Source organism: Martes martes (genome assembly GCF_963455335.1).
Source record: "Martes martes genome assembly, chromosome: 11".
Taxonomy (NCBI): domain Eukaryota; kingdom Metazoa; phylum Chordata; class Mammalia; order Carnivora; family Mustelidae; genus Martes; species Martes martes.
Genome location: NC_137899.1, coordinates 71,972,105 through 71,996,953, shown reverse-complemented (window position 1 = coordinate 71,996,953; position 24,849 = coordinate 71,972,105). Strand labels below are relative to the sequence as shown.

General features: G+C 37.6%; 1 protein-coding gene across 3 annotated transcripts in view; it reads left to right on the top strand.

Annotated features, from left to right (window-relative positions):
- The first annotated feature begins 5,583 nt into the window (after positions 1–5,583).
- TMEM168 (transmembrane protein 168) overlaps positions 5,584–24,849 on the top strand; it is a 30,204-nt gene continuing 10,938 nt past the window's right edge. The window contains exons 1-2 of one of the 3 annotated variants that reach the window (XM_080818151.1): positions 5,584–5,624; positions 10,587–11,843. In XM_080818151.1, the coding sequence (XP_080674277.1) occupies positions 10,716–11,843 (1,128 nt within the window). In that variant the 5' untranslated portion in view covers positions 5,584–5,624; positions 10,587–10,715. Of the gene's footprint in view, positions 5,826–10,586; positions 11,844–24,849 lie in introns of all 3 variants that reach the window. The other 2 variants (XM_080818150.1, XM_080818149.1) reach the window with 2 other exon arrangements.

The following is a 24,849-nucleotide window of genomic DNA, read 5'->3' as shown; positions in this document are numbered from 1 at the left end:
AGAGAGAGAGGAGGGGAAGCAGGCTTCCTGCTGAGCGGAGATCCTGATGTGGGGCTGGGTTCCAGGACCCTGAGATCATGATCTGAGCCAAAGGCAGAGGCTTCAACCCACTGAGCCAACCAGGCACCCCGAAAATGCATTTTTTAAAAGGTTATTTTTAAAATGTTAAATATTGCAAAATAAAAAAATTTTAAAGAGAAAGTTTTCTGCTGCCAAAAATTTAGTTAATTGACAGCGGGACCACAGAATGGTTTCTTTCTGGTAAGAAAATCAGCCATTAAGAATTAAGAGCCTTAAAAATGTTCATATTCTTTAACCTATTAGGAATCTATTCCGAAAGGATGGTCAGAAGTATAACATATCACAAGTGCAATAAGCCAAAGTTGCAGAATTTGATCAAATCAAAAACATTCTAAATTTCCCAAATTAAGGAAAAGGATAACTAAATCATGGCTGAGTCACATGATGCAATATTTACCATGGTTAATACAGTGTAAAATGCTAATGAGAGAAGGTGCCTTAGTTGAAAGGGCAAGTCAAAAGTGGTTTAAACAATAATAACACCTATTATCTGACTTAAGAATTTGGGGTGTAAGGAAAAAGTGTAGTTAAGCTCTGGCAAACACGGCTTGCTGCCATCCTTATTTCTGCTTCCTTCTTTGTAAAAGAGAATTCTGATTATTTAAAGATTTTGTTTCTTGATTTGAGAGAGAGAGAGGGAGAGAGAGCATGCGGGGGGGGGGGGGGGAGGGACAGAGGGAGAGGGATAAGCAGACTCCCCACTGAGAGCTTAGCAGTGAGCCATCCCAGGACCCTGGGACCATGACCTGAGCTGAAGTCAGATGTGCCACCCAGGCGCCCCAAGAACTCTGATTTTTAGATGGGCATATAGCTACCCCCAAATTTACCACTTTCCCCAGATTCTATAAATACTAAGTACCAGTCAAAGTGATGTTAAGCTGAAGTGTTTCATATAAGTCCAAGAAGTGTCATTAAAGTAAGGGTGGAGGACTACATTTGCCTCTTGTACTCCCTCCTTTCTCTTGATTAGAATTCAGAAGTGATGGCTGGAAATGAAACAGACACCTTACACTATGAGGAGGAAGCCATGTTCTTAGTGGAAGGGAAATAAGAGAAAAGGAATCAGGATCTTTAACACCAAGAAACACCACATCTGCTCTAGAATACCTATCTCTAGACTTTTTATGTGAGAAATAAACTGATATTAAGCCACGGTTGTTGAGCTTTTTGATATATGCACCTAATCCTAAAATCTGGGCTCTACCCTTAGAGTTTCTGATTCAGTAGATCTGGGGGGGGGGGGTGCTGATAATTTGCATTTCTAACTAGTTCCCAGATGATGCTGATACCTCTGGTCTAGGGACCACCCTTGTAGAACCACTGCACTGATAGCAATAACCCAGTGGTTCTCAAAACTTGCTTTACATTAGAATCACTGGGGAGGAGGGGTGGGGAAGAAAGCACCCAGCAGGGCAGGAAGAGTCTTTAAGAAAACACCATCTACCTGGGACTCACTCCAGAGGAGGCTGGTTTAACTGATCTGCGCTGGGCCTGGGTATGGGTGTAGATTAAGAATCTTCCAGAGGATTCTAAGGAGTATGCCAGGACTGAACACTGTAACATTTTCCTGATTACTGTTTATAGCAATAATGAGACAGAAATACCTGTGTCCCCCCCCCCCCCAAGAGGGAAAGGATATTTAGAAAGTTGCACTTGATGACTTGAAGCCAAAAGACTGAGGTTTAAGCTACTGCTCAGGACAGTGTAATTTCTCTGGACCTTGGTTATGTTACCTGTAAAATGATGATGATGATATTTACATCATCAGCTTTTACAGAGAGTGAATGATAGGACATAGGTGAAAGCACTTTATAATCTCAAAGTATCACACAGAAATAACAAGGGAGTAGACCCAGCAGATCACGTATGCAGATCCTGAGTTGGTTCAGCTCTGGAGATTGGAAAGAATTAGGAGGAAAAACAAGAAAGAAGATGGGAAGAAATAATGTAGGGCTCCTCTGGGACTCCCTGCCAGAGAGGACTGAAATAGATATCATCATCCATTTATCCTGCCACAGGTTCTGCCTCCCCTCTTCCCTTGACTTAAGAAAAAAAAAGGTATTTCCACAGGTGTTCCTAGTCTGACATAATTCCTCTGGGTGAGATATTCGGCCTGGAGCACACGCACCGTGCCTGCACGGAACCGAGGGTTGAAGAATGGCTGTTCCTGCTATTAGGATCAGGACACTGCCATCGGTAACTGCGGCTGAGCTCCCCTGTCACTGAGGCGGTTCCGAAGCGGCTGCTGTAGAGCCAGGTGTCTGACTGAGGATGTGCCAGATGTCAGGAACTGGCCCTAATTCTTCTAATTTCAGGATAAACGTTACCAGGCAGAGGGGTGTTTAGTTCATCTCTGGAGGGCCTCAGGCGCCAGGAGAAGGGGTTTGGACTTTATCCTGTAGCCTGCAGAAGTCACTGGCTTTAATCTGAGAAGTGACACAGAAAGGTGCTCTGAGAGTATTGGTTACAGTGATGGATTAGACGGGGGTGAGGCTGGCATCGAGAGGACAAACCACAGAAGTTACTGAAGTAATTCTGGGGTTAGGACCTCAACTAGGGTAGTGACAGTGGAATTTGAAAAGAAATGATAAATGCAAGAAGTGGAGTGAATGAAGACGAACAATACTTGGCCTTCACAATTGTCAGGTTCTTTCAGTTGATACTGGCAGCCTTCAGCAACTAACGATGGATGAGAACTCCCCTCTCCCTTTACTACTAGGTGGTGTCCTAGCGTGAAACCAAGTCTCAGACTTCATGTAACTACACAGATGAATATTTATCAACAAGCAGGCACACACACACACACACACACACACACACACACAATTTGGTGCCACCGTACTAAACAGCATTCTAGATTTGGGGATCCATTCTGAAGGCTGTCAGTAGGCCACGTTCAGAAGCTTCTTACACATACTCCATTTAGGCAAGAACAGAAGTGCCTGTACAACATTCTAGTCAGCCACATATCTTGAACACCTGTTACTTCCACAATGAAAAATTATTTATCATCTTTAATGTTAATTAACATACCTCTAGTGCAGATTAACAGTGATAGTGGAAGCGTTTATGCATCCAACTTTATAGTGAAGATTCCTGATTAGTCTTTCAAATGCTAATTATCCACCCTGGAGTGTGCAGATGAAAGTTAACTCTCAAACACATACACATCTCACTGAAGTACTCTGAAGTATACTGACAAGATAACAAGCATCAAAGATGGTTTCAAGGTCACAAGGCCGTGGATCATGTTTGAGGAAGATGAAAAAGCACTGTTTTAATGAGAGACCTTCGTGCTAAGGAACAGGAAACAGCTATGGCTGATTTCAGCCAAAAACAAATTTATTGGAGGATACTGGGTAGCTCAGAGGATGGCTGGAAACGGAGCTTGGACCTGCGTGGTCAGAGACTACAACCAGTAACAACACACACTGAACTGATGGGAGACAGCTTTAGGGTTGCTGTAGGCATGTGCAGGCATCTTTAGTCACTGACACCACTAACCCTGGATGCTGGAGGCCAGCTGCTAAAACCACTTTATTGTCCCAGGAGCCTACCTCGCTATGCTTCTGCAGTTACTCGGGAAGCATGGCTTTCTGTGTTTGCTTTTTTGAGTCGACAGCTCCCAGCTGGTGTACATGACTGGTAGAACAAGAACGTGGCATCTCAGATTCAGCCACTAGACTCCTAAGGTGGGGAATTCTCCAAACACAGAACGGAGGTTCAGGTGGTGGGAATGCAAAACCAACCAACCAACCCACAAATTATATATGTATAAATAAAATAAATGAATAAATTAATTAATTAAAAGGAAATTTAATTAGAAATGATGGCAATGTATTCAAGTAGAAACATCTAGTAGGTAGTTGGAAATGTGACAGGTGTTCTGCAAAGAGAGTTACAGATTTGGGAATTGGCTAGTGACTGCTTTTAGAGTCAAGACAGGAGTCTGGACAGAGTCTCACACTTCTTACTTACATAGGAGGAATCTGAGTCTGAGAGTTCTTTATCACTATTGATCTGTTGCCCACCCCAACCCCCTAACATCTATTAAATGAAAATAAAGAAATTCACAGCAAAGATAGGAAAAGTATAGTTGATATAAAAGTATAGATGATACTAACAGAAAATAAATGGGAGAGAACTAGTGATTGTCAGAGGCCTATTGTGTTCTATCACTTTATTTAACACATGTTTAAGTAACAACTATTGTACTACACCAGGCCGATTTAATCTTGAGCAAAACTGGACATGTCCTGGCATTTGAGGAAATGAAAGCAGACTAGGGTGCAGACAACTGGGGGAGTGTTGTGCGAGTCAAGCTGGAGGTAAAAAAGGGCCAGGCTACAGAACTTGTCCATACCTGTTGAAGGATTTTGAGCTTTGTCCTAAAGTGGATAAAAAATCTAAAGGTTTTAAGGTATTTGTTTACATACATAATCTCATTTAATCCCTACAACAACCCTGTGAGGTGGGTTTATTGGTATCCCAATAACACATGAGGAAACTGGGGTTCAGAGAGATTAACTGACCTAAGAGCTACAAGGAGCAGAAAATGATGGGATAGAAGGCAGGCAGAAAGGGAGGGTTTCTTAGAAAGGGAAAGGAATTCATAGTTTTTGAAGGCCTACCTTCTGCCAGAAAAAAAAATACTATTTACACAATATCTTTGCAAGGAAGGTTTACTTTTTTTTTTTTTTTTGACAGACAAACACCGGTTGCACATAAAAAAGAGGAGGAACCAGGATCCAAACTCCAAATCCACCGGACTCCGCTGTTGTGAAGCGCTGCCTCCCCCTACATTTATTCAGAGAGTTCAGAGTACAAATGAGAATCAGTCCTGGGCGACTGATTAATCACAGACCTGTACCCCTAAAGCCAATAATACATTACATGTTAATTTTAAAAATTAAAAAATAATAATAATAAGAACAAGGTTGGTGAACGCATAAGGGGAGGTGGAAGAAGGGGAAAGGAACAAGCCAGGCTTGGGGAGCTCAGTGCTGTGTCGGTGGAGTGAAGACCCAGTTGGTGATTTTTAAAAGAAGTCTTAATTAGAAAAGGAGGCAAGAAGGGCTTTGAAGGCGAGCCTAAGGAGCTTGGGCTTCAGCTAGTCAGGCGGACACAAAGCCACGCATTATGCCATAGGTACCAAAGAACAGCAACGCCTCCTGCGGTATTTACAGCCCACGTGCGGACCGTCCCGCCTGTCCTGCCCCAGTTTCGGTCCAGCCCCCCGCGGCGCCTAGAGGCTTCATGGTCACGGTCTACGTGATCCTTGGTGGTCCTCCCGCTCCCCGTTGGCCCGCCGATCCTAACTCCCAGAAAGCGAAGGAAACTGGACTCAGCCGGCACCTTAGGTAGGGGGTGCGTGTGTGCTATCGCAACGCCAGGCACACCTGCCGCGGCGGCGGCGGCACGGAGAGTTTGGGCCGGGAGGGGGCCGGGCCTCAGGGAGGAAACGCGCTGCGCGGTTTGACCCCGGCGGCGTTCCGTACCGTCGTGGATTCGGCGGCAGGAACATGGCGGCCGCAGTCGAACCGGTAACGGAGAAAGTTTCCAACGAGGCTGGCCTGTGTTAGTGTCTGTGGCCTCCGGCCCTCGAAACCCCCCCCACCCCGCCCCGGCGTGCCACTTCCCGGCTCCGAGTCGCATGCTCAGCCCCAAGGGCCCTCCCTTTACTGTATTGGCCCCAGAGCCGACTCGGGGGGTTGAGAGAGCGTTGGTGGCGGCGGCCGAGTCAGGTAGGGGGGTCGGGGTGAACAGCGGGGTGGCAAGACCTGAGCACAGACACTGCCCAGGGCTCTGCATATTTCGAGAGCCTAGCTCCGCACAGCCGGTCACCCGGGGGAGAGATTGTGATACCTGACCCGGGAGTCGTTGACGGTGGGGTTTGAGGACGGAAGGTGGGGTGCTCCATATCCCCCGCGGTTCCCCAGGCAGTTGGGCCCCCAGTTATGGTTGCCTTCTCCCAAAGTAGAGGGGTGGTAGAGAACAGGCAGGCTCTTTCTGGAAGAATTGCTGTTGTTGCCCCAGTACTAAGAGATTGAATATTTAAGTTGACATTGTCCTCGTTTGTAATGGGCCCAAAGAGTTAACATGAATTCATAGAATCAAAGCACGGGAATTCCCCGACCTTGGGTGCTCAGTATGGTTCTTTCAGTTTTTGACGCCTCTCCTAGATGGGACGGAAATAGTTTCTGAGTCCAAAGCTGATGCAAGTGATACAGTGTGTATGTAGTGGCTCTAGTGAGCCATTCCCTAGAGGTAGATCACAGAAGAGAACTAACTGGTTTGGAGGAATTTGGATGAATTAAGTGAAGGCTGAAGTAGGCGAAAAGAGAAAGAGGCCAAATATTCATGGACTCTTCCTTAGTTCTGTTACTTATGAGCTGTGGGATATTACACAACTTTATTCTCTTATATTAATAAGCATCCAATAACTGGCATTGTTATTAAATTTAAATAACCATTTCTGTATTAGTCTCAGTTTCTTTCACAGGTGCTTGTTGAATACCTGCTTGGTGCCAAATTTTCTGCTAAGATCTGAGTACACAGTATTAAAGCCCAACTTCCAGAGACCTTATTGATGTAGTAGAGAATGCAGACCTTAAACAAATGAGAATCAGCATTTTCTTATAGAAGAAGTGCAGGGATCATATAAATGAGTCAGGGGTAATCTCACCAAGAAAATGATTTCAGTGAGACCTGAAGAGTAGGAGTGAGCCAGATATGAGGACTGGGATGGGTCTAGGAAGAGGGAAGAAGTGTACCTGCAAAGGGGATAGCAGTGATACACTTCAGAATTGAAAGGTCAGTACTGCTGGTATAGAAAGTTTAAGAGGAAAAAAGATGCAGCAGGAAAGTTATTCATATCCAAAAGGCCTTATAAGGCGTTTTAAGGAGTTTAGGCTTTATTGCTTAAGATGATGGGAAGACATTGGAGGGTTTTGGTTTTTGTTTTTTTTTTAATTTTTTTAAAGATTTTATTTATTTATTTGACAGACAGAGATCACAAGTAGGCAGAGAGGCAGGCAGAGAGAGAGGGGGAAACAGGCTCCCTGCTGAGCGGAGAGCCCAATGCGGGGCTCGATCCCAGGACCCTGAGACCATGACCTGAGCTGAAGGCAGAGGCTTTAACCCACTGAGCCACCCAGGCGCCCCTTGGAGGGTTTTTATATAACAGAGTGAACTAACAAATTTTTTTATTTTACAAGGAACACTTCTTGGAGAGGGCAGTGGTAGATATAGGGAGACATTCAAGCATGACATGATGGTGGCCAAAATTGGGATTTTGACTTTGGGGATGGAAATAGAAACATTTAAGATATGCGGACGAGTGGACGGGACTTGGTGAGGACTCAATATAGGTAGTGAAGGAGAGGAGGGTTAGAGTAGTATGTGGGGTTATATAAAACAGACTCTGGGAGTTCCCCTATGCCGATTGACTCGTGTGTGCTCCATTTTTCTCTCTCTCGCAAGTAATTTCTCATTGAATCAAGTAATAGCAGACCAGTTGAAAAGACTGATGCTTTGTTGTTTTACTCTCTGATTCAGCCAGTTTGTCCTTGGAAGAAGTTCAGAATGTAGAAAGACTTGTAAATTATCCATTTAGAAATATTCTACATGTTGATTTCGACAGTGTGGTAACATATATGATATGGATGTTATGGGTATAATTTACATGTTTACCTTTTTAAAAATTAATTGTTTGCAAGAAAGAGCACGAGCACAGTGAGAGTAGAAGGAGAAGCAGATTCCCCACTGATCAAGGAGTCGGATGTGGGGCTCAGTCCCAGGACCCCGAGATCATGAGATCATGACCTGAGTTGAAGTAGCCACTTAACTGACTAAGCCACCAAGGCACCCTTGTTTACCATTTTTCTAGCATTTTTACCTCTAAGAGAGCTGGTGCTTTTATATCTATCAGGTAGATTAATATATGTATATCATTAAGGAGAGAGAATAATTGAAGACGTGGAAATAGATGAGATTGCTCATAGAAAGTGTACAATGAGAGAAAAGCCTAGGCCTGGGATTGAACATCCAAGAAATGGATTGAGAATCAAGAGTCTGCAAGAAGACAGAGGAGGAGAGATCACTAAATTAGAAAGAAAATCTGAATGTTGGTCTTTGAAAGCTAAAGGAAGGTCAGGTTTCAGAAATTGAGAGGAGTCTACCATGTCAAATGTTGCTTGAAGAAAGTGCAGGATAATAAGTGAAAAGGATGCATTGTTTTTACGAGCTTATAGGTCATTTTAGAATTTGGCAGAGCAGTTTGTCGTATGGTGGGAACATTGTTGAGTGGTGTGGGAGGTGAAGCAATCAAATAGTAGCTGTCAAAAGAGGATAGAAGATTGAACTTGGAAGAGAATATGGGGGTGCATGAAGATTGGTTTTGTTTCTGGGTTTTTTTTTTTTTGTATTTTTAAAAAGAGCTTTGCAAATATTTAAGTGCTAATGGATAAGAAAGAGTGGGAGTTTGAAGAACGAGGAGATTGTGAAGTTCTGAAGGGGTAGAGGGGAAAAGATATCCAGTATGTCTGGAAGATTTAGTCTTGGATAGAGAAGGGATACCCTTCTTTCCCTGTATCAGGAGATGTCGGTAGAGGTGGGTTTGTGGTGTTGGAAACTCAAGTAAGCTCTCTTCTGACAACTCTGTTGGAGGCAGTCATCTAGTGAGAGTGCAGTGAGTGGGAAGTGGGTGTCAGAGATTTGAGAATAAGGAAGAGGTTGGATAGTCAAAAAGAATGGGAGAGTGGTGACCAAAGAAACAGAACGATGTCTCATGAACTGAGTGGCATCCATTGAGCCTGGTGTGTGATTATTTTTTTTTCTTTAGCAGTGTTCAGTTGTCTAAGCCCAGACCATACCAGCAACCCTTTGAAGATCTATATTCCAGTGTATTTATTGAACGATTATATTACAGGAGTGATGTTAAAAAAAAATGCAAAGCCCTCTAGATTTTATCAATGTCTAACATATAAGCAAAACAGGTAAAGCCAAAATGTACAAAAGGCAGATATTTTCTTTAGCAGTGTATGGTATCTTAAGAAATGATTGGGTGAAAATGTAATTGAGGAAAATCAGAATACTTAATTAAGTAGGCTTATTTGTAAAAAAAAAAAAAAAAAAAAATCCTTGTTGAAGTAGAATTAGTAATAGTACTTGGAACATCCTAGAGACTGTAAGATTGTCACTCAGTAAAATTCTTCTCTAACCAAATGGTTAATTAAGGGTTAATTCCAGGTTATCATATTTCTCTCAGGTCTTTCTTTTAGTGTCCTACTATTTTTTTTTTCAATATTTTATTTGTCGGAGAGAGAAGGCACATAAGCAGGGGGATCTACAGGCAGAGGAAGAAGGAGAGTGAGAAGTGCCTCCCCGCAGAGCAAGGAGCCCAGTGCGGGCTCGATCCCAGGACCAGGGGATCATGACCTGAGCTGAAGGCAGACGCTAATGGACTGAGCCACCCAGGCACCCCTCATGTTTCCTACTATTAAGAAACTATAATAAGCTGATTACAAACAAGTCATTTTTTGGATTTTTGTCTGGTTGAATTCTCTATGGATATTTAGTGTGACTGTGAGCTGTTGAATGGATCAGTTCTGAAACAGTATACCAGAAACTTTGAAGAATTATCTGGTAGATAGGTAAAGCACTTTTTGACCACTGTCATGTTTTAAGTGCAATTTGTGGGGGCACTCAAAGATTAAAATAATTATCTGGGTTCTTTAGCGAATAATTGTTAACTTTTTAAAAGTAAAATATAAAGTTTAATTTACAGTAAATATTGGTTAGCATTCTCACTTTACAGTTTTGACTAGAAAGTTCAGGAAGTGGTTTGCTACAGAGATAGTATTTAGATCTAGAAAGGAGGTTTGATAATCCAAGTAATTTAGTAGTGTTAAAAGTACAGGGAAAATTATGGGTTAACTTTAGGGAATCACTTTAATACAGTTAAGCTTTACTTCTGGTAAGTTTATTAGTTAAACAATGTAAAGACTAAGATTTTATAGCCTGTTAGAGCTGCCTTGTAAAAAGATGGAGAGGATTTTAGGCAGGTAGGAACAGTTGCTATTACTGGATACTAGTGCTTTTCAAATTAGACATAAATCATTCGGTTAGCTGCTGAGTAGTTTTTGAAGGTGCCAAATCCATCTTCTACAATCAAAAAAGCCAGGTTGGGAATCTCACATTTGCACATAGTAGTTGAAAAACCAACCACTGAAGTAAGAATGGCTTAGTCTTTGGAAAAACAGTTTCACTGATGGTGATTTAGTCATACTTCTTAGCATATGTTAAGTAGAAGACGCTGTCATTTTTATTTGGAACTGATTTTTTAAACCAGAAACAATTACCATTAAAATACGTGCAAGTCAAATTTAAAACCGAGTTTCAGAAGAAACTTTATTTCTGACTTATTTATTATTTTGTACAAAGAAGAGAGATATAACAGATAAATTATATAAAATTAACACTGACATATTTTTTCTTCTTTTTAGACCACTATAAACAAAAATTCCACCAGAGGAAATGCTGAAATAGGAGTTACGGATACGTTGGATTTGCTGGATGAAAATCAAGCAGTTAATTTTTCTACCACGGGGTGAAAGCCCAAATTGCCAGATTACATGTGTAAATCACTGCGTTACTGCTTTAGTCATTGTCTGTATTTAGCAATGACAAGACTGGAAGAAGTCAACAGAGAAGTGAATATGCATTCTTCAGTGCGTTATCTTGGCTATTTAGCCAGAATCAATTTACTGGTTGCTATATGCTTAGGTCTTTATGTAAGATGGGAAAAAACAGCAAATTCCTTAATTTTGGTAATTTTTATTCTTGGTCTTTTCGTTCTTGGAATTGCCAGCATACTCTATTATTATTTTTCAATGGAAGCAGCAAGTTTAAGTCTCTCCAATCTTTGGTTTGGATTCTTGCTTGGCCTCCTATGTTTCCTTGACAATTCATCCTTTAAAAATGATGTGAAAGAAGAATCAACCAAATATTTGCTTCTAACTTCCATAGTATTAAGGATATTATGTGCATTGGTGGAGAGAATTTCTGGATATGTCCGTCATCGACCCACTTTACTAACCACAGTTGAATTTCTGGAACTTGTTGGATTTGCTATTGCCAGCACAACTATGTTGGTGGAGAAGTCTCTGAGTGTCATTTTACTTGTTGTAGCTTTGGCCATGCTGATTATTGACCTGAGAATGAAGTCTTTCTTAGCTATTCCAAACTTAGTTATTTTTGCAGTCTTGCTGTTTTTCTCCTCATTGGAAACTCCCAAAAATCCAGTTGCTTTTGCATGTTTTTTTATCTGCCTGATAACTGACCCTTTCCTTGACATTTATTTTAGTGGACTTTCAGTGACTGAAAGGTGGAAACCCTTTTTGTACCGTGGAAGAATATGCAGAAGACTTTCGGTGGTTTTCACAGGAATGATTGAGCTTACCTTTTTTATTCTTTCAGCATTTAAACTCAGAGACACTCACCTCTGGTATTTTGTAATTCCAGGCTTTTCCATTTTTGGAATTTTCTGGATGATTTGCCATATTATTTTTCTCTTAACTCTTTGGGGATTCCATACCAAATTAAATGACTGCCATAAAGTATATTTCACCCACAGGGTAGATAACAATAGCCTTGATAGAATCATGGCATCCAAAGGGATGCGTCACTTTTGCTTAATTTCAGAGCAGTTAGTTTTTTTTAGTCTTCTTGCAACAGTGATTTTAGGAGCAGTTTCCTGGCAGGTAAGCATATAGTTTGTTTATTATGTCAGTGCCTATGATGTGTGATTAAATGCTTGCTTCAAGAGTTAAATTATTTAAAAAAAAAAGAGTTAAATTATTAGAATCGAAAAGTGACGTTCCCAATTTCAAAAGGAGACTCTTTTTTTGATGCTTGTTGATGTTCATGGATTTGAAGTACTGAATGAATATTGACAGTATAATTTAGTTTTATCTCTAGCAAAGAGGTACGAAAATGTTAGGAATACTCAGCAAGTGAAATGCTCCTGCCTTCTAACTGTTTATTAGTTAAACACTGAGAGATTAAAGATCCTTAAATATTAACATTTGAAGGATGCTTAAAGATTGCACATTAATCCTACACGGTAGGAAACTCGAATGCCTGAGAAGACAACATTTAGAGTCTCTGGGACTAGCCCTAACCAGGTTACCCAGCTTCTGTCTAGTCCAGTGGTCTTTCACTACAACACATTTCTTTTATATAGCCACTTCCCATTTATGTCAAAGGTGATTAGATATATAATGTATCAGGTTCTTTATTAGATGAGTGGCTCTCATAAGAAAGAAAAATTGTTTTACAATACATTTGCTGCCCATGATATGTTAAAGAAATTTAGAAGTTCTTTTGTAGACAAAGATATTTAAATTGCATGGTTGGAATTTATATTTATAATATTAACAAGCCTGGTCTTCTATTTAAATTTTCATTGACTACAGGATATGTCCTATATTGTACTGGCTGCTGAAGATTGCAAGATGAATAAGAAATGTTTGTCTTAAGTCACAATCTCTAATGGGCTAGAGAAGAGGCAGGCATGTAAACAATTATTACAGCGTGAGAAATGCAATTTGAGGACATCAGATTAAGGCGTAGGGGAGAAAGTACGGTCCCCTCTGCTTGGTACAGTTTTCTGCTTTGGTTCAGTTACTTGCTACACAGTGATTTTTAGATGTGAGTGTTTGAAGGGAGATGTGGAGACTTGCCTGGGCATGGTGCCTTTTTGTCTGTGTGGGCTAGGGAAGGGAGCCTGTGTAGGAGTTGAGTAAATGATAAAAAACATTGTGGGTGTTGCCTGAGGCTATCTTCCTCACTTTACTTGCTAGTTCTGGGGACTGTCAGAATCCAGATGATGATGATGGAGGATGATGTCAGAAACTCTTAAAAGAGTTCTGTTTCTTTCCTTCACCTTTTCCTGTTAGGTCTTTTTCCAGCCTGCCCCCGCATCAGCCTCATTCATGCTTGACACCTTTCCAGATCATCAAATCCTGTGAACCAGTTATTGTCTAAGCCAGCTTATCTTTCTTATTTTCTTATACCAGTGGTCTTCAAATATGGTGTGTGCACCATTGCAAGTACACAAAAGCTTTCCAAAGACTAGGTCAGCAAAAATAAGAAAATCAGTTTCCAGCTTCTGTCCTTCTGTTCTATTCTTATTTTAATGTTGATGTATTTGAGAATGCCTCTTAATTTGGGTGTGGAGTGCTATCTCATTGTAGTTTTAATTTGTATGCCTCTAATGACTAATGATGTTGAGCATCATTTAATGTGTATTAGTCATTCACTTATCTTTGTTTTTGAAATATCTGAATCTTTTACCCATTGTTAAATTGAGTTACTTCTCTTCTTATGATTGAACTTTAAGGGTTCTTTTTATATTCTGGATACGGGGCATTGGTCAGATGATTGGGAAATGTTTTCTCCCAGTCTGTGAGTTATCCTTTTTTTTTTTTTTTTTTTTTTTTTTAAAGATTAGGCTTGCTCATCCTTTGTCATTACCTACATACATTATTTGCATAGTACTAAATTATTTCCAGACCTTTTTTCTTAATGACATAGTTTGAAGAATACAGGTTTTTAATTTCATGAAGACCAATTTATTAACTTATTCTTTATGTATTGTGTTTTTAGTATATCTAAGAAGTCTTTGCTTAACCCTAGGTCACAAAGATTTTTCTTCTATATTAGTTTTCTTCTAGTGGTTTTATTATTTCAACTTTTACATTTAGGTGTATGATCTAATTTGAAAAAATTTTTGTCTATGGTATGATGTAAGGATCTAATTATTTTAAAATATGACTTTCTAATTATTTCAGGAAAAGACTATCCTTTCCCCTGTTGAATTGCCTTGATACCTTTGTCCAAAGTCAGTGAAATATAAGGCTTTATTTCTGAGCTTTCTTTTTTGTTCTATTGATCGGTATGTCTGACCTTATACTAGGAGTGTGCTGTCTCACAAGATATTTTCTAATTACCCTTGAAATTTCTTCTTTGACCTTTAGGTTATTTACATTGGTTGTCTGACAACGGGATATTTGAGGGATTTCCCACATTTCCTTGTTATTGATTTCTAATTTAATTACATGTAATTGGAGAACATAGTTTGTATGATTTAGGTCTTTTATTAAGACTTGTTTTGGGGCCTGGCATGTTTTATTCTGGAGAATACACCATGTTCACTTGAAAAGAATGAACATTCTACTGTTATTGGGTAGAGTGTTTTATAAATACCAGCTAGGTCAAGCTGGTGGGTTTTCTTCCTAAATCTATATCCTTGCTGATTTTCTGTCTATTTCCGTTAGGACTTAGAGAGGAATATTAAAAATCTTCATCGTAAGTGGCTAAATTGTGAGTTTGTCCTTTCAGTTGTGTCATTTTCTTGTTTCATGTATTTTGCGGTTCTGTTCCAAGTGTATATCTACATCTTTAATTACTATACCTTCTTAACATATAGACCTTTTTTAATCATAATAAACACCCTCGTTGAGTACAATAGAGACCTCGTGGCTCACAAAACCTAAAATAGTAACTCTCTGGCTCTTTACAGAAAGTTTGCCAACTCCTGTTGTAGGCCAGTGCTTCTCAACCTTTAACGTGCATTGAAATCATGTGGGGGATGTTGTTAAATTTCTGAAGATTGAAATTGATTTTGGGAGACAGCTTGAAAAGTTAAAGGTGATACAGAAACTCCTGGTCAAAAGTATACCCATTGAGTAACAAGGTACTAATTTAGCTTTTAAGACTAACATGCATCTTACCTGAGTTGTGTCTGTATTGTTAGTCGCTATTTGGTAACTGCTGCCTATGGTGTAGGCATTGTGTCTTTGATGCTGTTAAATTTTTTCAACTTAATTTAATTAATCTTCTATTTAAAGATTTCTCAAACTGTGCTCTGCCAGGTTTTCTGTGAGATGTTAATGAGTGTCCTCAGAGAAAAAATGTCAAAGAAAGAGAAACATTTCCAAACTTAACCAGGAAATCCTTGACCATATTCCTCATTAACCACCTCCTCCCACTGCACCTATTAACCTCTCTGTGAAACATAATTTAGGAAACATTCCAGTGGATTTACATAAAGTCCCAACCCTTTTGGCTGATGAAAACATCAGAAATTTAGATAGTGAAAGGCAAAAAATTAAGAGTTTTGTAAGGCCAGGACTATTTTTGGCATAACATCATTGTTAATACAAGTAAGTCCTAAGCCCTATCTCAAATTCTTTAGATTTTGTTTTGTAGAACTTGAACAATGTTTAACAGTCCCAAATCATACAGATATTGATTAGCTTTTTAACAATACACCCATTTTTATTTTTAACGATAAACCCATTTCTTCACATTTCTGTGAGAGTAATATTCAAATGTAAACTGGTATTTTCCATTATCTCATTAAAATTTCCTTTACTGGATTTCTACTGGAAAAATAGTTCCACTGATTGGGTGGGTGCAGACCCAGTGTGGCAGGAAAAAAAAAAAAAAAGACAAAGAGACTTAAACCTTTTGAGCACATCATTCAGCCAAAGATAGGATCAGTTAAAGTAGAGATAGCCTGAAATCAAGTGTAGCTAGCTAGAAGCAAAAGTAAGGACCTTGACTAAGGTGATAGTCTTACCCTTAGCACAGCATTTTTCCCCTAAGATCCCGTTGTGAAGTATAATATAAAGAGAACTTGGAATAAGTTGATGAAATGTAGAGTTGAATAATGTTCTGACATGGTAGACATGTAAAAAAAAAATGCTGTAAGAATAAAGAGAGCAGTTGGGAATGTAGGATGATGGATTTCATTGAGTTAATGACCTAGCAGGCATTTGGAATGAACAAAATATTTTATAGTAGGTTTACTTTTTTAAAGTATATTTTTAAGTAGTCCACTGTACTGTTATTTTACTATTAGAGGAGTGAAATCAAACAAAAGCATAGGATTAATCTGTCTTGAGCAGAATTGTAGCTTGGACTTTAATTTCCAAAAATGGGCTTAGCTACTTTTTCTTATTTTAAGCTTATCTGCATGTTAGTTTTGGGTTTTGTTAGTTTTACTTAGCTTAATAATATATAAATTTTTTTTATTAAGGAAAAATTTGCATTTAGTAATAGTCATACTTTTTTGTGTATAATTTTGCAGTTTTGACGAACACAAATAGTTGTATGACTACCACTAGTTTTGGGTTTTGTTAGTTTTACTTAGCTTAATAATATATAAATTTTTTTTATTAAGGAAAAATTTGCATTTAGTAATAGTCATGCTTTTTTGTGTATAATTTTGCAGTTTTGACGAACACAAATAGTTGTATGACTACCACTACCACAGTCAAAATATAGAGTAGTTGCATTACTCTCCCGAATTCCCTCCTGTTCCTTTGTAATCAAATCCCGGTAGCTGGCAACCACTGATCTGTTTTCTGTCCCTAGCCACTTTTCTTTTGCAGAATGTCATATACAAGTTGTACACTATATAGTTGTTGGAATCTGGCTTCTTTCACTTAGCATAATTTATATAGATTCATCTATGTTGTGTATATGTTTATTCCTTTTGTATTGCAGAGCAATGTTCCATTTTATGGGTATCTCACAGTTTAATCATTTCTCAGTTGAGGGATGCTGAAATTAGCTTTTGGTAATTATAAAAGTTGCTAGAAACATTCATAGACGGGGTGTTTTGTTAAGGTAAATTTTTATTTTACTTGGTGTGGGATTGCTGGGTCATGTGATAAACATGAATCATTTTTAACTTTTAAGAAACTACCGCACTGTTTTCAGAGTGGCTGTACCATTTTTCATTCTGACCAGCAGTGTATAGGAGTTCCTTTTGCTCCACATAATAACCAGTGCTTGGTATTGTCTATTTGTTTTTGTTTTTTCAACCATTCTAATAGGTGTCTAGTGGTAATTCATTGTGGTCTTATTTTCTATTACCCCAGTAACTACTGATGTTTATCTTTCCTTGTGCTTACTTGCTATTGTAGGTCTTCGGTGAAGTACCTGTTCAGATCTCTTGGCAATTTTTAAAAATGTGGATTGTGTGTTTTCTTTATAGTCAGTTCTGAGAATTCTTCATATAGTCTAGATACGAGTTCTTTATCAGATATAAGACTTGGAAATATTTCCTCCCAGTGCATGGCTTATCTTCTCTTTTTTTTTTTTTTTAAGATTTTATTTATTTATTTGACAGACAGAGATCACAAGTAGGCAGAGAAGCAGGCAGAGAGAGGAGGAAGCAGGCTCCCTGCCGAGCAGAGAGCACGATGCGGGGCTCGATCCCAGGACCCTGGGATCATGACCAGAGCCGAAGGCAGAGGCCTCAACCCACTGAGCCACCCAGGCGCCCCGCTTATCTTCTCTCTTACTGTGTTTTCTGAAGAGCAGAAGTTCTAAATTTTGCCACAGTCCACTTTATCAATTTTTTTCTTTTATGAATCTTTTGATGTCCTACCTAAGAAATTTTTGACTGCATTTGAATAGAATCCTAACTAATCCCACATGGATAGCTTTGTTCTTTGTTTTTCCATAGTTTTACTGAGTTTAATAACATTCTCAGAATGAGTCAGTAGTATCATTCTAAGTCATTTACATTAAAAATCTGGAATTTACCATTAACTTGTTGTGTTCTATTCATAATCTCATTCTAACTTTAAAATGGAACATTGCAGCTGTTGTTTCCTGCAATTTGTATTATGTTCATTGAATGTACTATTTGCTTTCCTCTTTTATCCTTGTTTTTTAAAAAAATAAGTCAATGAGACAGACTGAGTACCACAGCATTTGGTACTAGTATTATTACTCAGCTATAAGTTTTTCAGAAATTGTGATAATTGATTATTCATATAAGAATAAAAGGGGAGGAAAGCATCCAGATACCCAAGGAAGTATACCCCATGGCTCAATCTTTGGTTTAGAGATTCTCTCTGATATCATTCACATGAGATTTTATATGCCTTTCCTTGCCAAACATTGTTATTTGCAGTTTCCATGGGAGTATGATGTAACTTTTTGTGGAAGCCTTTTGACCCATACCAGAAAAACCATAATCACAGTTGATTTCTCTATAGGGAAAAGCAATGGCAATCACTGGGTGGGACAGATGGAACAAGATCAGCTTCATATCCAATGACGAGATGAAATCCACGGATGCAGCAGTTTCATTTCTGGCAAGATGGCAGGATCAGCCATATTACTTCACTTGGCATGGGGAACAGGGAGTTTTCAAACCTGCTGCCAAAACTAGAAGTGCACATGTTTCATAATTTTTTGTTTTGTTTCATTTCTCTTTCTAAAGTTTTGAGTTATTTTAGTCTAGATGAGAGAGGGGGGACACTAATTTTTTTTTTTTTTTAGCTTAAGGGCATTCTTTTAATTTGATGTTTTTCACTTCTGCCAGAATGCTATGAAACAGGAGTACTTTTTTTCCCCCTAAAAAAGCCAACAATGGTCCTAATTTTGTTTTTCTTGAAGTAAAAACAAGGTTTTTCTTTTTTCTCCAGATGATTTTCCAGCTTTTAAAAATTTTAATGACCACAGAGAATTTTTTCCATTTAATAAGATTTACCATTTATTAACTGTTGTCTATGTGCTCTACACCATTCTGTGTACTTTCTGTGTTTACTTAATCCTCATGACACTCTGAGATGGGTACCATTATTATTCCCATTTCATAGATAAGAAATACACGTGAGAGATTAGGAAGCTTGCTCAAGGCTGCAGTGCTGGTAAGAATCCAGGCAATCTGCCTTCACAGCGCTTTACCACTTTACTTAGTTCCATGTATTTTTAGAGTTGGAAATGAGCATAGAGATTATCTAATGTAACCTCTTTATTCTGCCCACGGGAAAAGTAAAATTCAGTGGACTTCCTGTGTTTGATTCCCATACCACTGTTGTTTTACCTTTATCAGGATTGTCATCTAAAAAATGTCTGTTTTTGCTATCTGTATTTTGAGGTTACTCAAAAAAGATTCCTGATAAATTTACTAGAGCTTTAACTCTATATCAGTATCTCCTATATAGTAATAGTCATTTAGCTTTTTGTTTTCTTGCTCATAAGGACTTCAATTTAAAAATGCTTCACTGCAAATTACAGCTACCATTTATTGTGCTAGCCATGTTCACATATTTCTAATCTATACTACAAGCTCACAAAATAAATAGTAGTCTCCTTTTATAGATTGTGACTCAAAAGGTAAATTAATTTGCTCATGTACTCACAGATGGTGAATGGCTGAGCTAGGTTTGAACCAAAGTCTAACTCCAAAGCTTAAGTCCTTTGCACTAGACCCTATTGCCTCTGTATAAAGAAATCACTTGGTTTTAAAACTGTGAGGTAGCTTTTAATGTTCTTAAAATTTCCTCTACTGAGCAAATTTTTGGAGGTTGCCCATTGTTTCTTAAATATGGGCTTCTCATATTAAAGAGCATGTTACCTTCATTTATATATTGCTTTCTAATAATACATTTATGTATTCTGTTTCTTAGTTGGGCTTCATTTTCTTTAGACTTCCATGTGTACTATTTCTCAGACTGGTTTACTTAAGATGACTCTACAAAAATACTTCTAAACAATAATTTTATCTCTTATGTAAATGCCAGATTTTTTAAAATGAAATTCCAACATTCATATCTATATATTACATAGAGATTTTGTTCCGATTATCTGAGAAATTTTATGATACGAAAGTGTTGAATATTTTGATCCTGATTCAAAAGCCCAGCTGAACAGAGAATAGCTAGTAACTACTTTTCTACAAAGGATATTACTTAGAGTTGTTTATTGGTCTGATAGTGTGTTCAGATTCTGCCTGCTTTGAAATTTGCATCATGTCCTATAGTTTGATAGTGAGCTTAGTGTGATTTGGAGAAATGGAGGAAGAAAAGTACCTATTCTTAATAGTTTTGTTTGGGTAAATTGATCGTATTTATTACAGGGAGTTGTTTAAAATATAAGGAGTACATCAAAGTCACAAATGACTTTCAGGTTAAAGCTGTAAATGTTTGCATGCCAGTAAAATTGAAGCTTTCTGAAAGTGCCACGTGGATAAAACATCCTAAATTTATTTTTTCTCCCCCTGGACATATTTACCATCTGTTCAGTTAAGATTGCTAATTTTTTGTGTTGCCAAACTGCTCACTTTTATTTATGTGTGTTATCTTGAGAGTATACTCAAAACTGTTTAAGCTTGCTTACTCAAAATAATACAAATATTTAATGTTTTCTGTTAAATTTGACTTAAAAATTAATGACAACATAAAATTATCAGTTTTCATCTAAGATCATAAAAACAGATCATCTGTTGTATATGAATTATCAGTAGCCTTCTGAATATCTGCTTATTTAGTCCTACTAAATATTACTATCAGTGTTGTACAACTGACATGAGAGTATTGAATAACACCACTATCAGTTAACATTTTAATTAGATTTTTAAATTATTTAATAAGGCTTCCTATTTGAGTCATGTACTGACTGATTTGCAATTGAAGTTTATCATTAAATAGTTTATAATTTATCAGTGAACTGCATTAATGCAATGTTTTTTCTAATGGTAAAACTATGATATAATTTCACAGTAAAAAACTTAGTTGGTTTATAAAATTCTTTAAGGTAATACAGAAGTCAGTAATAACCACTGATATTCTATACATACGAATATTTAAAGAAAGGCTAGTCTATACCCTTGACATAATTTGATAAGTAGGGCCAAATTTAAATATGTCTGGGCCACTTTCAGAAATGGGAATTTCCATTCTCTTTAAGACATAGGAAAGATGGGGAGATAGGAAGTTAATGAATAGTCTTAAATAAAGGAAAATGGTTTGATTAAACAAAATGAAAAGTTAACATTTTTTTCATGGTACAACATTCTATTACAATTTACATGCCAAAATTTAGTTCCTCACTCCAGAATATCAAATTCCTTGTTTAGAATAATCTTTACATATCTATGTCATGAAATTTCCTAGTAACTCTTAGTACAGAAAGGCTGTGTATAAAACTGAACTTCTCATTCTTCTAGAAAGTATCCTGATTTTTGGAATAAGGCGCAGGGACTTTTTTTTTTTTTTTAAGAAGGTGCTTTTTTTTTGTAATTCTGTTTTGTAATTATATCTCTATAGCAAAATAAATAAATAAACATGCCTGTAAGATTGAGTAGAGCAGCTTTATTTAGGCAGAACTATTTTTTAAAAATATGTGCCTTTAATAAGTGAGCCAAAGACAAATACTGCATGATTTCACTTATATGTGGAATCTAAACAAAACAAACAAACAAATTCTTAAATATAGAGAACAGACTGGTGGTTGCCACGGGGGAGGTGGGTGGGATCATAGGCAAAAGGGATGTAAGGGATAAAGAGGTACAAACTTCCAGCTTTAAAATAAACAAGTCACAGAGATGAAAATAGAACATAGGGAATATAAATAATATCATGATAATGTTGTAGGGTGACTACACTTACCGGGGTGAGCACTGAGTAATGTATGGAATTATTGAATCACTATGTTGTACACCTGAAACTAATATAACTGTGTGTCAGTTACACTTTAGTTTTTTTAAATGCCTTAAAAAAATGTATGCTTTTAGGCAACAATGCACTTTCCTTTAGAATCCTTACCACTGTTTATCACAGCTGCTTCACATACCACTTTTCTGGCCCTGAAGGTTTTTGTGACTCTTGCTATAAATTATAACATGGTGAATTATTTAGTTTCTTTCATTGCTATCTTGATCAGAAAAGTACTAGTTATATAAAGTTAAAGGTAGAAATAATCAAGTTGTCATATTGGTCATGTTATTTAGTAATTCTTTTATATGAATGTCTGACATAATGTAGAAGTAATCCTTTGATGAATTAAACCCCTAAAACAAAAGGTTTTTGGTTATCTTGGAGCAACATATGCAATAGAAGGTATAGAAGAAAAAGGAAGTAATGAAATTATTAGTATTTATAGGTAAGATGATTACCTGGCAAACCTAAGGGTTAACTGGGAAATCAATTGAAAATGCTGTCCTAACAGTTGTGAGAATTATGCTGCATCTTTAACCTTGTAAACTCTGTCATAAAAGGTTGATTTTGTGGATAGTTACCATTAACATAGCCACTATAAAAACTATGTAAATTTTCTTGGAATTGTAGGATGTAGGTAATATAAGAAGAAATAAGTGATGTATAGTGGGAGTATATATTTTTAATACATTTAGGTGGCAAATAACAACATGTAAATATACAAAAGTCAGTGTCCTAGAAGTGCATAATCAGAAAATGTAATGGAAATCACTCCATTCATAGAACAAACATAAAATGAAAAAGGTTTAAAAGAAACTTACGATATTTTTACAAAGAAATTTAAAACTCCACTGAGGATTTTGAAAGAAGACTTGAGTAAATGAAAATACTTATACTTTCGGGGATAGTAATACTCAACAGTGTTCCCTGTGAACATGTTTAAAACTGAAGAAGGAAGTAATTTAAAGCTGAGGTGTACCTCTAGTGCCATCAAGAGCAAAAATCAAAGCCCAGAACTTCAGAGGTGGGGTCTTTGGTAAGTTAATTACCTCCCATTGTAAATGACACACTGAAGGAAAAGGGTGGAACTGTGTCCATTGCAGCGCTGTTATGAATTTGCATTCTGACATTGTTTCCTTTGAGTGATGTGACCCGGATTAAGTGGTCAAACCTGGATTAAGATACTGAGTTGTAATGCCCCCAGCTCTTTGGAAGAAACGAACAAAAATCCTCTTGGAGAAAGGTGTCATTATCCTAGGCGTGAAATGGGTCCTGTGAGTATATATATGTAGTTACATAATTGTAGGACGCATTTCAGGCCTAGGATGACTTTATACACACACACACACACACACACACACACACACACACATATACACATATATATATACACACATATATACGCACACACATATATATGCACGCACATATATACACACACAAGTGTATTTTTGTATACAGTGTTTAGATCATAAATATAACCAGGTACACACACACACAGCATCAAGAGCGGTAAGCAGCAGGACCAACAAGCAAGAGATGACCAGAAAGTCTTGATAAACCATATTTACCCAGTTGAAAATGATAAAAGCAAAGATAGTGTATAATGGTAGGAAGATGAAAACTATAAAATAGTAACAAGGCAGATTTGAAAAAGTAAGTTTTAGAATCAGAAAATAAAATACCTGAAATTCAGTGTGTAAGACTAATAGATAAAGCTGAAGTGAGCATTAGTAAATTGGAAGATAAATTTCCAGAAGAAACTACACAAGAAGGAGCACAAAAGGGAAAGGAGCACAAACAGGGAAAATATAAAAGACTAAGAGTCAAAGAGGATACAGTGAGAACACCTCTATTTTATTGGAGTCCCAGAAGAAAGGAAATAAAGGCCAAAGGAAATATTTGAAAGGACAGACAGACTAATGGAACAGAATAGAGTATAAGAACAAATCCCGTAATACTTGATTTATGGCAGAGACGGCACTGTAGAGTAATGTGGAATTGTTGAGATTTTCAGTGATTGGTAATTGTACAAATAGAAAAAATGGAATTGGACCATAAACAAATATCAATTACATTTGGATTATAGACCTAAAAATGTGAAGAGCAAAACAATAAAGCCTTTCAAGGGTAATGTAAAATAATCTTTCTTGACCTTTGGGTAGAGGAAGACTTCTTTAACTTACACAGAGTGACATTACAATTAAAAACATGCTAAGCAAGGGGTTCCTGGGTGGCTCGGTTAAAATGTCAGACTTAGATATTGCGCAGGTCTTGATCTCAGGGTTGTGAGATCAAGCCTGTAGTTGGGCTCTGTGCTTTGCTTAGAATCTGCTTGTCCCTCTCCCTCCCCCTCTGCCCTTACACCCTGTGCACCTCTCAAGTAAATAAATGAATAAAATCTTTAAAAAAAAAATCTAAGCCAAAAAAAACATTAAGGGGGGGGAAGCATTCATCATATAACCCACAAAAGTCAAATATACTGAGAGTAAAACAAAGCTGTAATAATAAAAAGGCAGCCCCATGGAAAAATGAGTAAAGTATTTAACACTTCACCAGAGATGAAACTCAGATTATCAAAGGGATTTAAAAATTACAAGAGAACTCCATACTTATTCTTGTTTTATTAAAATAGAAAAGTAAATGGAATCTAAATAGCAATAATAGGGAATCAGCTAATTAAAATTTTATACATATGATAGGAATGCCATTCTCTCTCTCTTTTTTTTTTTTCTTTTTGACAGAGACACAGCAAGAGAGGAAACACAAGCAGGGGGAGTGGGAAAGGGAGAAACAGGCCTCCCACCAAGCAAGGAGCCCTACGCAGGGCCCGATGATCCCAGGATCCCGGGATCATGACCCAAGCCAAAGGGCAGACACCCAACAACTGAGGCACACAGGTGCCCGAGGAATGCCATTCTTTACAAATGATTAGCATTATACTAATAGGCTTACAGTATATTAGTGTATAGAACATTATCCTACTGTAATAAAAAACATGTATATATATTATGTGAAGTCAGGTATTTCAGAAAGCATGTGTGGAAGACAGTACATGCAATGATTTTAATCACTTATCTCAATTATATTTTCTCATGTTTCTAAATTGAGCACGTACTATATTTTATGCAATTGATAGCAAACAGTATACCCAAAATAGGGCATTATATCCATTTTTCCATTACGGGAATCACCCATTTTTAAAAATTTTTTTTTAATTTTTTAATTTTAATTTTTTTAC